We start from the raw sequence: 14855 nt of genomic DNA on the forward strand, positions 1-14855 counted from the left end.
GAGAGTCAATACGAGACGGTATTTTATTAAACCTTTGCGACTGACATCAAACTTGTGAATAAATACACATTCACAATTTTTCACATTCTCGGGTGTTTTCAATCTTCTTTGTAGGATTGCTACTCTCGTACATCCTGGTTAACTCTCAAGGCACACACCTTGCAGTCAACTGCGTCTTGACCTCTTTCTTATGAACAATGCAGTTAAATTTACACGGAGCACAGCGTCCTCTTTTGAAAGCTTTCAAAGTTGGAGGAGACTTACATTGTCATACCTGTAACGTGTTTTGACTTCTCGAGAGTGGTGTCTCCAGTGTACAACATGTTCAGAAAATGGAAAGAATTTTTCCTCTTGTGGAGAAATATTCTCAGATCACGCTTATGAATAATCTCAGTTCTGCCTCTTTTAGGACACTGATTGTAAAGCTGCCGTTATGTGAAGACTATGTATGACTGCATTAACATAAAAAGGAGAAAAGTCAAGCGCGCTGCGCGGTCGTTGCGCCGTTTCTCTTAGCAGAAACTAATGCGTTTTGAATATACTTCGGGATATATATAATCTATATTAAACATAATTTGTATTCATGAATGCACTAAATATATGCCGGAAATAGGTTCCTGACATTTTGTGATTGGTATTCATAATATATTAAAATTTTATAAATATACGTCACCTAAAGAATGCTTCGAGCCCGTTTCATGTACGTAAGTGAGTGAAAAACTTTTATTGAACATTTGCGTAGTTCGGCGGCAGCAGGATCCGCGTCGTCTTCATATCAGGCGATCCCGGATCCCGTCTTCGCAAGGTCGGGCCCTCATTCCAGGGCTCCGCTGAGCCGCGCTGCCTCGTAAGCGTGCTGCACCAGGGTCCTTTGGACCGTGAGCTCGCTGCTGACGAGCCGGTTCTCCCATTGCTCCGCACTTGTGTGTTTGTGTTGGTGGAATTTTATGTTTCGCTCACACTCCCATGTGATGTGGTACAGTGTTGGTACCGCCCCGCACCACGGGCATGTGGCTCTGTATTGTGTCGGAAACATCTTGTTTAGTATGTGTAAATTTGGAAAAACACCCGTCTGCAGTCTGCGCCACCCGGTAGCCTCTACCTTTGTTAGTGCCTTGTGTGGCGGAGGATATTTATACCTTAAGCCCCTGTATAGGGCCAGGTGCTCTGCATACCCCCCGTCGCAGGCTCGGGTGCAAAAGTCGTCCGGTAATCCCGCTCGGAAACTCATCGCTCGAGCATGGCCGTCCGCTCTTTCATTTCCCTTAATACCTGCATGTCCGGGTATCCAAACCAGGCTGTGTATGTGTTTTGTGTCCGAGACCCGCGCTTTTCTTAGTATGTTCATGGCTGCGGCACCTATCCTTCCCCTAGTGTAGTTCCTATATGCCTCTTTAGAGTCTGTAAGTATGTTTAGATATTTGTTTCCCTGGGAGCCGCAAGCGACCGCTAGAGCTATGGCAACCTCCTCGGCTTCCGTTGCGTCCGCAGCCTCTGCCGCTGCTCAGGTGATCAGTTCTCTCTGGTGGTCGACTACTACAGCCGCGGCCGTGCGCTTCCTATCCATCAGATACCGCGCCGCGTCCGTGAAGACCTTGTTTTCCAGATTGGCTAAGCCTCGCTCGATATACTCGGTTCTTGCTTTCCGTCTTCCTTCGTGCAGATTCGGATCCATGTTCCTGGGCAGGGGTGCGACCCGAATGGCTTTTCTAATTCCATCCGGGACGTCCCTGTACCTGTCAAGGCGCTCTTGTGTTTCCACCCCTATTCTTTTCAGCAGTTCCCGGCCTGTTGGCGTGCCTCGGAGTCTCGAATACTGTGCCCTGATTTGGGCCTCCCTCAGCTCTTGGAAGGTGTTACTAATCCCTAGCTGGAGTAGTTTCTCGTTCGGTGTGTTCCTAGGTAGATGCAGGGCGGTCTTATATGCCTTTCTTAATATTACATCTATCTGTTCCATGTCGGCTTTGGTTGGTATTTGGTAGGGCAGTGAATAGGTGACTCGGCTGAATATCAGGCTGCTCACGAGTCTGAGCGTGTCTTCCTCTTTCATGCCGTACCGCCTATGCGAGACTCTGCTGATCATTCTTCCTACCTGATCTGCTGCTTTACTTATTATGCTGATGGTGTGGCTGCATTTCCTGCTTCTTTGCAGCCACATACCTAGCACCCTTATCATGTCTTTCTCTGGGATCCTCTGCCCTTCCAGGTAGACTTCCAGCTCCGCTTTAGTGGGATGTCTTCCGACTCTCAGCAGCTCCGATTTCTCGGTTGAGTATCTGAGGCCTCTTTTTCTGGTGTACTTCTCCACACACGCGGCTGCTTCCTGTAGTCTGTCCTCCTTCTCCGCCAGAGAGCCCTGGGTGGCCCATACCGTGACATCGTCGGCATACATCGCGTGTTTTATCCCTGGTATCCTCTCGAGTTGCCGCGCAAGCCCGATCATCGCAACGTTGAATAATATCGGTGAGATGACCGATCCCTGGGGAGTGCCCTTGCATGGTGTGCCGAAAGGGTCGCTTCTAAGGTCTCCAAGCCCGACTGTCGCAGTTCTATCTCTTAAGAAGGCCCTCAAGAAATTATGGACTCTTCTTCCGCAGTTGGTGTTATTGATTCCCTCCATGATGGCGTTGTGGCTGACGTTGTCGAAGGCCCCCTTTATATCGAGGGCCATGACCACGTTTTCCCCTGCTTTTGGCATCGTGGCTAGAACCTCCTCCTTAAGCTGTATTAGGATGTCTTGGGTGGACAGGTTCGCTCTAAAACCGTACATGCTATCCGGGTATAACCTTCCTCCTTCCAGATGTGTTTGAATCCTTTTGGTGATTATCCTCTCGTAGAGCTTACCTAAACATGATGCTAAGGAAATGGGACTGAGGTTTTCGATCGATAGCTTTTTGCCTGGCTTTAGTATCATAACCACCATTGCGTGCTTCCACTCTGCCGGAACCGTGCCGGATTGCCAAAGCTTATTGAGGTACACCACTAGCTGGTCTTTGGCGTTGTCGCTGAGATTCCTGATTAGTGAGTTGCTGATTTTGTCTGCTCCCGTTGCCGTGTTCTTTGTGGCTGCTCTTACCGCCTCGATTACCTCTTCCTTGGTGATAGGCCTGTCCATGTTTAGATTCACTTCACCTTTGTACTCTTCCTTGTAGCTTTCTATCTGACCCTTCCCGTAGCATTTTATCCTAACTTCCTCTAGCAGCTGTTCCTCGGTTCCATCATATTGATGTACCAATCTCTGTAGCGACTTGCTGCCTTCGGTTTTGCTTTGGGTTGGGTCCATGAGGGCTCGGAGAATCTGCCACGTCCTAGCCGTGCCTAGCGTGCCATTCAGCGAATTACTGAACTGCTGCCAGCCCTGCCTTGCCAGTTGTATTGCATATTGCTCTGCTTTTTCAGTTATCTCAGCGATTTTCCTTTTAAGCTTTCGGTTTAGCTTATGCCCTTTGCAGCGCTTGGTAAGCCCTCGTCATGCCTCCCATAGCCCGATGAGCCTTTTATCTACTTCCGGTGTTTGCTCTGTTCTATCCACAGCTTTCGTGTATCCCTCCTAGATTTGCCGAAGCTTTTGACTCCACTCCTCTACGGATTCGATTTCGCCCTCTATCTGCGTGCATTGCACCCTGAAAGCGTCCCAATCCATGATTCGTGCCGTGCCAATCTTCCTTTTGACCCCCTCGGCCACTATGCAGGTACGTACGTGGAAAAATGTGAATGCGGTTTTAGCGTCTTGTCAATGTATTAAAAGCGTGCTTTCGTAAATTTGAAATTAATTCATCCGAAGTATATTTCACTTTAAGAATGTTACTAGCACGTTTGAAATAGGGGAAAAAATTGCGGTTTTATCATCGTGTCAATATATTAAAGGTGAACTATCGTAAATATGAAGTTAATGCATTCGAATTATACGTCACTTCAAGTATGTTTCGAGCTCGATTCAAATACGTGAAAAAAAATTCTTTTAACATCTCGTCAATGTATTAAAAGTGTACTTTCGTAAAAATGAAATTAATGGATTCGAAGTATGCGTCACTTAAAGCATGTTTCGAGCACGTTTCTAGCAGGTCAAAAAATATGTATGTGGTTTTAGCATATTGTCAATGCATTTAATGTGTACGACTCGTCTTAAGTATACTTCAGTTTTAACAAACGGGCGGTTGTTTTAAACAGATTTGAAGGCCGCTTTTAGCTGCCTTGGCACAATCTAGTGCTCGAAATCGCGTTTCGGGAAATGGCCTTTGAATATCGGCTATGTACTGAAAATGTAGTTTCACAAATACGACATCAAATTGTCCGAAGTACACTTTAATTCTAAGGAATCAGCTGTCCGCGTAAACGTATTTGCAGCACACTTCAAGCTGCCGTTGAATAGTTAGTGCTCGATATCGCGTAAATACGAATATAATTAGTGCGTAGTATAATTCAACTCTAACAAATGGGTAGTCCGCGTCAGCATATTTGCAGCACACTTCAAGCTGCCGTGGAACAACCTATTGCTCGAAATCACGTTTCCGGGAACAGTGAAAACTCCTTTTTCGTTCATTCGTTTATGTTAACTTCTAGAACAAAGGCAATCACCACTTATCTAAATTACGTGTGGACAGCGGGATAGCATTATACCGGCAATGGCGCCATGCGCGCCTCCGGGCCCGAACATGCCAGCGAAAAGGACCCCGACTGCCAAGGCCGACCTGCTCCCATAGACGCCCTTGTATTTGTTTGTTGACAGTTCGACTTGTGACCGATGCCTGATGCAAGTTACGACTAACACTTCGGTTCTATATAGACCGCCGATTCGAACGCGACGTTTCCGACGCTTGGGCGGCAATTTGGGGCCCACAGTCTGCGCAAAAAGCGCCTCGTCGGGAGAGATAATGCGTCTCTTCCCGGGGGGTATATATAAAACAAGCCATGCATTACTCTTGTCGGAGCAGCTCCTGTTTGCGGACGTCACTTTCCGGTGGCATTTCCTGCGTGGCGACATCTTTAACGTTCAAATCCGTCACGTGACTTGGCATTGGCATAGACTTCTTGATGACAACACGTTTTCTCTCGCATTGTCTGTCTCCTGATGCTTATAACCAGTTTTGTCATTACTTCTGCTCTTAACAGCATTGATCAGTATTATCCGGTGAATCCGACTAGCGCACCTTTTGTAAGCCGTGCAGAAGTGAATATATTTTTCATGTAGTAATGCATATTTCTAGCGCATTTTATTTGTAATGTAATGTATTTATTGTATACTTTTAGTATACTTTAATGTATTTAATGTTTATTGTTATTATACTTTTATTAATTGATTTATCTATCTATTTATTTACTGAATACTGCGGACATGCTGTATGTCCAAACAGGAGAGGGAAATACATACAGGAGAAAAGCAAAGCAAGTGCCGAACAATATAGATACCACAAATTAGACAATGCAAAAACACACATAAAAATGCAGTTACAGTGCAGCTACGAATGCAGCGGTGAAGATATCAAGAATGATTAGAAAGCAACGGAGAGTTCTGCGGTAGAGCATTCTATTCAGAAACTGGGTTTCTTGGAAAAAAAAGAAAACTTGTACATATTTGCGCGTGCAAAAGTATGTTACAGGTTAAGGGTATGCTTGTGGCGCGAGGCTCGTCTAGAATCACTAGCGATGTGGTTCCCGGGTCGAAAACCAAGTCGAGAAAAGTATAATGAATGAAGGAAACCATTTACCCTTCCCTTACGGCGCGGTTCAGGTGTCCAACGATACATGAGACAGATACTGCGCCATTTCCTTTCCCCCCAGAACCAATTAATATTATTATTATTAATGAAGGAAATTGAGACGGGCTTTCTTTCTTTTATCTGCAAGTGGTTCTAAGTCTGAAAGTTTAAGCATGGCGGAAGGAGAGTCTAGGCGCCGGTAACGGTTGAAAATAAAGTGAGCTGCAAGACGTTTTTTTTTCCGAGTTTTTGGGTGTCATCTGTAGTGTAGGGATCCCACTCAATGCAGGCATATTCGAGAGTTGGCCTTACATTGGATTTATATGCCTTCAAGTCTTAGGGCACTAGGGCAACCGCCCATCCGAAACTTAAGAAGTCCTAACTTTTTGCGGGCGGAGGAACGCATATTATCGATGTTTTTCGTCCATTTGAGCCGCGACGTTATTGTGACACCTAGATACTTATATTCTTTTACATCTCTGATAGCATTCTTATTTAAGTTGTATGTGAAATTAAGTGGCGTAGTCTTTTTGCTGATGCAGAGAAACTGTTTTGTCAAAGTTAATAATCATTCCCCATTCGTTACTCTATTTAGCTAATAATTGTATATTTGCGTTCGAAGTAAGCTGGTCAGACACAGATTTGATAGTATCAAATATAATGCAATCATCCGCAAACAACTTCACGGACACAGAGGGTTCGAAAGCTTCTGTGAGGTCGTTTATATAGATATTGAAGAGAAGTGGACCCAAAACCGATCCCTGAGGTACACCTGAAGAAATCTCTAAGAATCGAGAGGTGGCTCCATCGGTTTCGACAAACTGCTTTCGTTTGGATAAATATGACGTTACCCAATTGATTATTTTATCCGGAATGCCTAATTTTTTCATTTTTGTTACTAGTTTATGATGAGGGACTCTATCAAAGGCTTTGAAATAACCTAAAAAAATCATGTCAATCTGGTCACCACAATCGAGCGCTTTGGCAAGTTCATCTACAGTGACCACTAGCTGTGTTGTTGTGGAGAATCCTCGACGGATGCCATGTTGCGCTTTGGTCATTATTCCCGTCTGGTCTAAATCATTGTTGAGGTATTTAGTAAGTACGTGTTCTAGCTCTTTGCAGGAGGCGGAAATAAGTGAAATAGGGCGGCAATTACCAACTTGCAGTCGGTTGCCACTTTTAAAAACCGGAACCACGCCGGAAATTTTCCACTCATCAGGTACTATGCCCGATTCAAGCGACTTATCAAATATTATTATCAAAAACTTGGCTAGTATTCCAGCGTACATTTGAAGAAATGTAGTGGGGATATTTTTGGGGCCGGGGGATTTCTTGGGGTCTAGCCGCAGGAGTAGTTCTACTATTCCTTCTCTGCTAATAGTAGCACTTCTTTCGAGACTATTCAGACAGCAACCATTAAACGTTGTATTAGATTTGGTAAACACGCTTTGGAAGTAAGTAATAAAAGCATCAGCGATCTCCTTTTTTATCTGTAATGGCAGAGTATTATTAATTGTGGCAGAGTAGTAATGTATTATTTGTGTATTTTAGCATATTTTTAATGTATATATTGTATACTTTTAGTATATTTTAATGTATAATACAGATACTAAGCGGACACAAGATGTATTTTGATGCATTTCTAAGAATGTTCAGAATATTACTTCTAGCATACTTAGAAAGCATTCGTATGGCAATTTAAGCATAGGGACAAAAAATGCAAAATAAATACGAAATTAATAAATGTGTTAATAATAATAATTTGTTCTGGGGGTAAAGGAAGTGTCGCAGTATCTGTCTCATATATCGTTGGACACCTGAACCGCGCCGTAATTGAAGGGATAAAGGCGGGAGTGAAAGAAGAAAGCAAGAGAGAGGTGCCGTAGTGGAGGGCTCCGGAATAATTTCGACCACCTGGGGATCTTTACCGTGCACTGGCATCGCACAGCACACGGGCGCTTTAGCGTTTTTTCCTCCATAAAAACGCAGCCGCTGCGGTCGGGTTCGAACCCGGCGGCTGCGTTTTTATGGAGGAAAAAACGCTTCGAAATGCCTTTTTAGCACAGCCCATTTTGTCTAGGGCTTCGCCTGTAGTAATGTTATTTACCAGAAAATTTTGAAGAAGTACGCTTGAGTGGTAAGTCTAATATAGTTCAGAAGATAACCAGAAAAAAATCTGCGCTATTTCAGATAACGCACCAAGTGATAGGCGACTTGGTGTGTGCGGACACAAGAGAACCGGTGATTCGTTTCAAGCAACAAGGTCGTTAACTATAGTTTTTATAATTACCTTTTTAATTATAAAAGTTAAGCACCTAGTTCCAATTAGAGATTTCTAGCCTGTCAGTTGTAATAGCCATATCAGTTTTTATATTCTAGAAAACGCGATTACTGCTGCAGCTGTGGGTCGACAAATTTGGCTTCTTCTCCTAGTTACGTGCACTGGAGGGGTTGCTTTGCCTGCATGCTATCGAAAGCGCATTTATTGTGGCACGATGCAGCCATATTTTGTCGAGTCACAGCACCGATGATAATCACGTGTTAGAAATTTCAAAAACTTATATCGCTATTACTAACGACCAGCTACAGTTCTCTAATTGCAACTCGGTGCCTAACTGTAATAGTTAAAAAGTTGATGATCAGAAATTAGTTACCATCTTAATTCTTAAGAGAATTCACTTATTTTCCGATGTCTACCAACACTGGTAATACTAGGCCGTAAAAGCCATATTTTTACACCAAGCCACTTATTTTTGAAAATTACTTAGTCTCCCCTCTAACGCCTGCTATATGAATGGGCATCAAAGTGGTTGTCCTAGAAACATCATAAATAAGCTCCCTAATAGATAGCTTTGGTCTTTTGGTCTAGAATGCTTTAAAGATAACCTACCTGGTTTATTGCTGGCTAATCAAAATCTGTTCCAGAGGGACGAGACAATGGGCGCTCTTGGAAATAGGCGAAATATGGCCATGCAATATACGTAGACCTCAAAATTGCGGCGCATGCAGGGACCCTTTGTAAGGACTGCGAAGGTAATACATTTCTTGCTGTCCGCTCTTTGTCCAGAAGTAATAAAAGAGTAGGTTTTTTATTTTTAAGCCTTGAATTTAAAAGACGCACCAAAAAAATTACAATGGAAATGGTGCGGTCTGGTTTGCGCTAGCAAACACATCAGAAGCGGTGCTACTTGAGCAATGCAACATGTCCAGAGAGGCAGAAAGTCTTAAAGTTCATGCCAGTTGGAAAACACCCATCAATCAGTGACTCCGAGAAATATGAAGGCCCAGCAGCATACTGACACCTGTCTTTGTACGATAAACACAAATCTTAAAGTAGGCTGCTTAAAGGGCAGTTTGAACTGTGCGAAAAACTTGATTTTGCTTCCTTGGAGTGATTCAACAGATGTTTATTCTGAATGTCTGACTTGGTACGTGACCTTTCATACATCGAAGAAAGCGTTTGAGAGGTTTTCCCGACAATTTTTGATGAAATACGAAAAATTACCTAGAAAGTTCAAAAAATAATTACCCATTGTCTTGAATATCCAACTCGACCTCGGAGAAATAATATATGGAAAAAATTTATTGCTGAATAATTACCTTGATGAATTATTACCATTTATTGCTTTGCGCAGCTTAGCTGCGGCTGTTACGGTGATGTAGTTCCGATTGATTAGTCTACGATGATCTAGACGCTTATAAAAATGGCCTATCGACCCTCTAGTGCCATCTTTTTCGCTTTTGCTTTTGTCTATAGGCAGGCTATACTGAATGTATAGACTAAAGTCGATAAATGCCTCAATTTTCTTTTGCATATAGACAGTCTATAGATTATTTAGACTAAATTTTCTAACTGCCTTTATGTCTCGTTGTCTATAGACGGTCTATATACTATCTATAGACTGGCGTCTACAACGGCCTTCATTTTTTGTCTACAGACTATCTGTAGACTAATGTCTGTAATCTCCTAAATTTGTGTTTGTTTACAATGGTCTATACACTGTAAATAGGCTAAAATTTAAGACAGCACTTATTTTCCTTTGTCTACTCATGGTCTATAGACAGTCAGTAACAGCCTTAATTTCCTTTCGTCTACCGACTATCTATAGGCAAACCCTAAACCAGGCTCAATTTCGTCTTGCCTATTGACGGCCTATCAACTATATATCTGTAGACTAAAATCGACAAGCCTTAATTTCCTTTTGTCTATAGACAAACTATAGCGGATATATAGCCTGTCTATGACAGATTTTATCTCGTTTTGTCTATAGACTATCTTAGAACTATATATAGGCTACAGTCTATAACCGCCTGAAGTTCCTTTTGTCTGTAGACAATTCATAGACCAAGGTCTATAACTGAAATAACTACGACCAGCATCGACGAAAGTCCAGAACTAAAAAACGTTTATTGCCAAGAGCATGGTGTTCTTATAGTGCGCCGATAGCGTGCCGTGCGCAGCTTATCAGCAGCACGGAATGACACGTCAGCGGCTCGCTAGGTGCTCACGCTATCACATCTCCTCCCCCCTTAGACAACACGAAGTCATTTCTTGAAGTCTGATGGTCTGAACCAATCCGGGGGCCGGCGCATACGCTGGCTACGGCGAGGAGGCACCACAGCGTCGTCGTTGGCTGGCAGCGAAGACTCTCGCGAATCACCTGAAGCGTCGAGTTGCACAGTCGAGTCGGCTGCCGGAGAAGGTGGCGAGGCGGGTGCATTGGTGCTGGCCGACGATGTCTCCTCGGGGCACGTGGTCTCAACTGTGGGCCCTGCCGACCCTGGCGACTCCCGAGGCTGCTCACTTGGTAGGGATGCCTGCTGCGATAGCGAGGCTGGTCGTGCAAAAGAAGGGCGGAGGTGATCGGCTTGCACAAATCGAACTTGACCCGTCACGCGCACGAGATAAGTCACTGGGCTCACAACTTGTACCACAGTGCCATCGTCCCAAGAGGTGTCCTCACTACGCACGCACTTCACAAACACCCTTTCCCCCACGGCGAAAGCACGTTCACAGCCCCTGTCCTTGTCTCTTTGCTGCTTAATGCATCGTTGCTTATCAGTCATGTCTTGCACAAAACGCGGTTTGAGGAACGACAATTTAACTCGTGGCTGTCGCCTCAGAAACAGCTCGGCTGGTGTCTTCCCAGTTAGAGAATGAGGGGTATTCCTGTACGACATCAAAAAACTGTCTAATCCTTCCTGCAAGGGTTGTTGCTTTCCGTGTTCAGCTAGGGACAACACTTGCTTTAAAAGCGCCTTCTTGGTTGTCTGGACTAGCCGCTCGGCTGCTCCGTTAGAGATTGCGTGATATGGTGGAGTCTTAGTATGTCTGATACTGTTACGAGACAAGAATGCTGCGAACTCCTGCGACACAAACTGTGGGCCGTTATCACTGACAATCTCCTCTGGAAAACCATACGCTGCGAAGAGGCTGCGAAGCTTACTAATAGTCTGAGAGGTGGTAGTTGACGTCATAGGCCAAACATCAACCCATTTAGAGTAGGCGTCCACCAAGACAAGAAAGTTGTGGTTACCTTGTTGCGCATAGTCAACATGTACTCTTTGCCAACACCTTGTTGGGTACGGCCACAGCTGGAGAGGTACTGGCTGAGCTGCCGGTAGTACGAGTTGACACACTCTGCACTTCCTTATGTACTCCTCAATAGCCTTGTCCATGTTGGGCCACCACACAAAACTTCTTGCTAACATTTTCATTCGACTAGAGCCAGGGTGGTCTTCATGAAGCAAGGACAGGACTGCGGGCCTCAGATTCTCAGGTATAACTACTCTCGTCCCCCATTTGAGACAATTTTGTTCGACGGAGAGTTCCAGGCGACGGACGTAATAAGGTTGCAATTCGTCCACGACATTTGCTGGCCAACCCGACCGAACATACTCGATTACTTTGCTGAGGGTGCCGTCTCGTGCAGCCTCCTTTGACACATCCCGTGCTGTGAGCGGGGTGCATTCGAAAACAGACATTCCGCAGTTTCTGCTTTAGCAGAACCACAAGTAGGTAATCTTGACAGAGCATCAGCCACCTCAATTTCAGTTCCCTTGCGGTATTTCAGAGTGAACTGGTAAGCAGACATAATTAAAGACCACCTTTGTAGTCTGGCAGCTGCTAATGCTGGCGTGGCTTTGTTGTGACCCGAAATTCCCAATAGTGGCTGATGGTCCGTGTACAAGTCAAATTTCCTGCCATACAAGAACTTGTGGAATTTCTGCAAACCAAAAATAAGAGCTAGAGCCTCTCTTTCACACTGCGCATAGTTCTTTTCTGCAGGTGTCAAGGTACGCGAAGCAAATGCAATTAGACGCTCTTGGCCGTTGGGAAACACATGAAAAATGACCGCTCCCACACCATACGCTGATGCATCACATTGCAACAACAGAGGTTTGCGTGCATCGTAGTACGTGAGCGCTCGGCTGCTGATAAGGAGCTGTTTCGTGGCCTCAAACGCATCGCTACATTTCTTCGTCCAAACCCAACGCTTTCCCTTTCGAAGTAGCTTGTACAATGGCTCTGCTACAGACGCTAGGCTGTTTAAAAATTTGCCATAGTAGTTCAGTAGCCCTAGATAAGCTTTCAGCTCAGTGACATTCGCCGGCTCAGGAGCACGGGCGATTGCTTTCACTTTGCCTTCAGTGGGATGTATCCCCTCAGAGCTTATCTTGTGCCCGAGGTAACACACTGAGCTTAGAAAGAACTTGCATTTCTCTGCCTTGACAGTAATGTTGTATTCGTTCAATCGTTGCAAAACTAGCTCAAGTGTTTTTTCGCAGTCATCTATGTCCTGGCCAGCTACAATGACATCGTCAATGTAGCAACCTACATTCTTAATGCCCATCAAGACTTTATCCATTAAAGATTGGAACAAAGCCAACTAGCTCAAACCACCATTTTGCTAAAGCCGGGGCACTCGCTATACCACAGGGAAGTCTGTTGTACCGATAGAGCCCCCGGTGCGTGTTTACTGTAACAATTGCTTTGGATTCCGGGCTTAGCATCACCTGCTGGTATGCTGATGATAAGTCAAGCACACAGAACACTTTTCCCTCACAAACGGCTGTGAACAAATCTTCCGGTAGGGGCAATGGATAGTGATCCGTTTTTAGGACCGGATTGAGCGTGATTTTGAAGTCGCCACCCAACCTTAGTTTGTCACCTTCCTTCTTTGGAACCACTACGAGGGGAGTTGCCCACTCACTCTGCGTTACTCGCTCGATTACACCCTTCTTTTCAAGGTCAGACAGTTCTTTTTCTACCGCTTCTCGCAACGCAAAGGGTACTGGCCGGGACTTACAAAACACAGGAGTGCACTTTGGCTGCAGAACCAATTTTGCCTCATAGTTCCTAATCGCTCCCAAAGTGGAAGAAAATACACTAGGGAACTTGGAATGCAACTTCAACACCCTGTCGTCAATGCTCAAGGCGAAAAGAGATTTCCAGTTAAGCTGCAACTTCTCAAGCCAGCTCCTGCCTAAAAGTATAGGCAGATTGCGCTCACCCTCACGCACAACAACAATAGGTAACACGGCGCACTGACCTTCATAGCGAGCAGTAACATTGCATTGACCGATCACATGCATTTCTTCACCTGTATAAGTTTTGAGCCCCAATTTCGTTGGCTCACACTTGACATGCGACAACTTAGCGGCGTACACGCTTTCGGGTACAACAGTCGCAGCAGCACCGGTGTCAACCTGCATTGGCAGGTCGTGGCCTTCAACATTCACAGACACAACATAGCTCTTCTTAGAAGGCGTAGCGTCGCAACTGTATAACGTGGACTCCTCTTCCGATGACTCGGATACTAGATGCGCTTTTAGTTCTTCACGGCTTGCCTGGCACATATTTTGAAGATGACCCACTTTCGAGCACCGTCTGCACTTGTACCTCTTGTACCAACAGCTGTCTGAAGTATGCGCCTTGCCACAGCGGCTACACTTCTGTTTTTGACTTTTTCCTCGCGTTGAGTCTTTTGTCTTTCGGTCGCACCTCTCGTGCGTTCCCACCGCGTTGAGTGCCTCACTGCGACCTCTTTGTTGCAATAGCGCGGCCTGCTGTGTGGCCAACTCCCTATCCAGCGCAATTTTGCATGCGCCTTGAAATGTTAAGCCTTCCGTGGTGAACAGAGCTCTTTGAGTTTCCTCATTGCGAATGCCTGCTACCAGTCTGTCTCGCAAGGCATCCTGCAGAAAGTCTCCGAAATTGCACTTCCGAGCAAGGTGTTTTAACTCCAGAACGAAATCTTCTACGCTCTCTTGCTCCAGTTGAACTCGGCGGTTAAACCTGCACCTTTCAGCAATGACTGAAGTTTGCGGGCTGTAGTGATTCTTCAGCAGAATCTTGATTTCAGCGAAAGTCTTTTCACCGGGAAGCGCTGGAACTACCAGGTTCTTGAGGACTTCATACGCCTCTGCGCCAAGTACTGTTAGAAAAACTGACAGTTTCTTTGCTTCCGAGACCTCATTGGCGCTGACGAAATGTTCAAACCGTTCCAAGTAAGAATCAAAATTCTGGACCTTGGGGTCGTACTCATCGATTCTGCCAAGACGCGACATCGCTTCGGTGCACAAACGTAACAACGTAAACGTAACAACGCTTCGGTGCAGTTACTTATCGTGTCGATGTCTTGCTTGGTGCGTAGGATCCGTTGTCAGCTGCTTGCCCCTGGCCGCCAGCCACTTGCAGTCCGCGTTAGTGGCTTCCGATGTGCGTCGTCCGATCTTGCCCAGACACGCTTGGCAGGCCAGTCCCGACGGATCCCATCCTCGTCGCCAGTGAAATAACTACGACCAGCATCGACGAAGGTCCAGAACTAAAAAACGTTTATTGCCAAGAGCATGGTGTTCGTATAGTGCGCCGATAGCGTGCCGTGCGCAGCTTCTCAGCAGCACGGAATGACACGTCAGCGGCTCGCTAGGTGCTCACGCTATCACAATAACAAACGTTATTTCCTTTTGTCTGTAGACATATTATTCACAAGCAAACTCAACTTCAGGATGCGTTGCGAAGTCTGGCAACATGTTATGAGTGGAGGTCCGTGCAAAGCTTGCTTTTGAGAAACTTCTCGCTGGTTTGTGGGCGGCTAATCGCGTCTTTGACACTAAGGACTTAATTCTGACATTCTTTGAGGGCGCCAG

The 14855-nt window shown here is 45.3% G+C and overlaps 1 protein-coding gene across 1 annotated transcript; it reads right to left on the bottom strand.

Moving 5' to 3' along the window:
* Nucleotides 1-13173: 13173 nt before the first annotated feature.
* Nucleotides 13174-14549, bottom strand: LOC144120191 (uncharacterized). Its single transcript, XM_077652611.1, has 2 exons — nt 13345-14549; nt 13174-13189 (listed from the first exon to the last, which is right to left on the bottom strand). Exons 1-2 carry the CDS (start codon nt 14271-14273, stop codon nt 13174-13176), a joined length of 945 nt encoding a protein of 314 aa, XP_077508737.1. The 5' UTR covers nt 14274-14549.
* Nucleotides 14550-14855: the final 306 nt, after the last annotated feature.

The sequence above is a fragment of the Amblyomma americanum genome, chromosome 2 (genome assembly GCF_052857255.1).
Source record: "Amblyomma americanum isolate KBUSLIRL-KWMA chromosome 2, ASM5285725v1, whole genome shotgun sequence".
NCBI lineage: Eukaryota > Metazoa > Arthropoda > Arachnida > Ixodida > Ixodidae > Amblyomma > Amblyomma americanum.

Bases quoted from the DNA above. Each gene is read 5' to 3' on its own strand.
- LOC144120191 (XM_077652611.1), bottom strand. From the start codon at position 14,273: ATGTCGCGTCTTGGCAGAATCGATGAGTACGACCCCAAGGTCCAGAAT.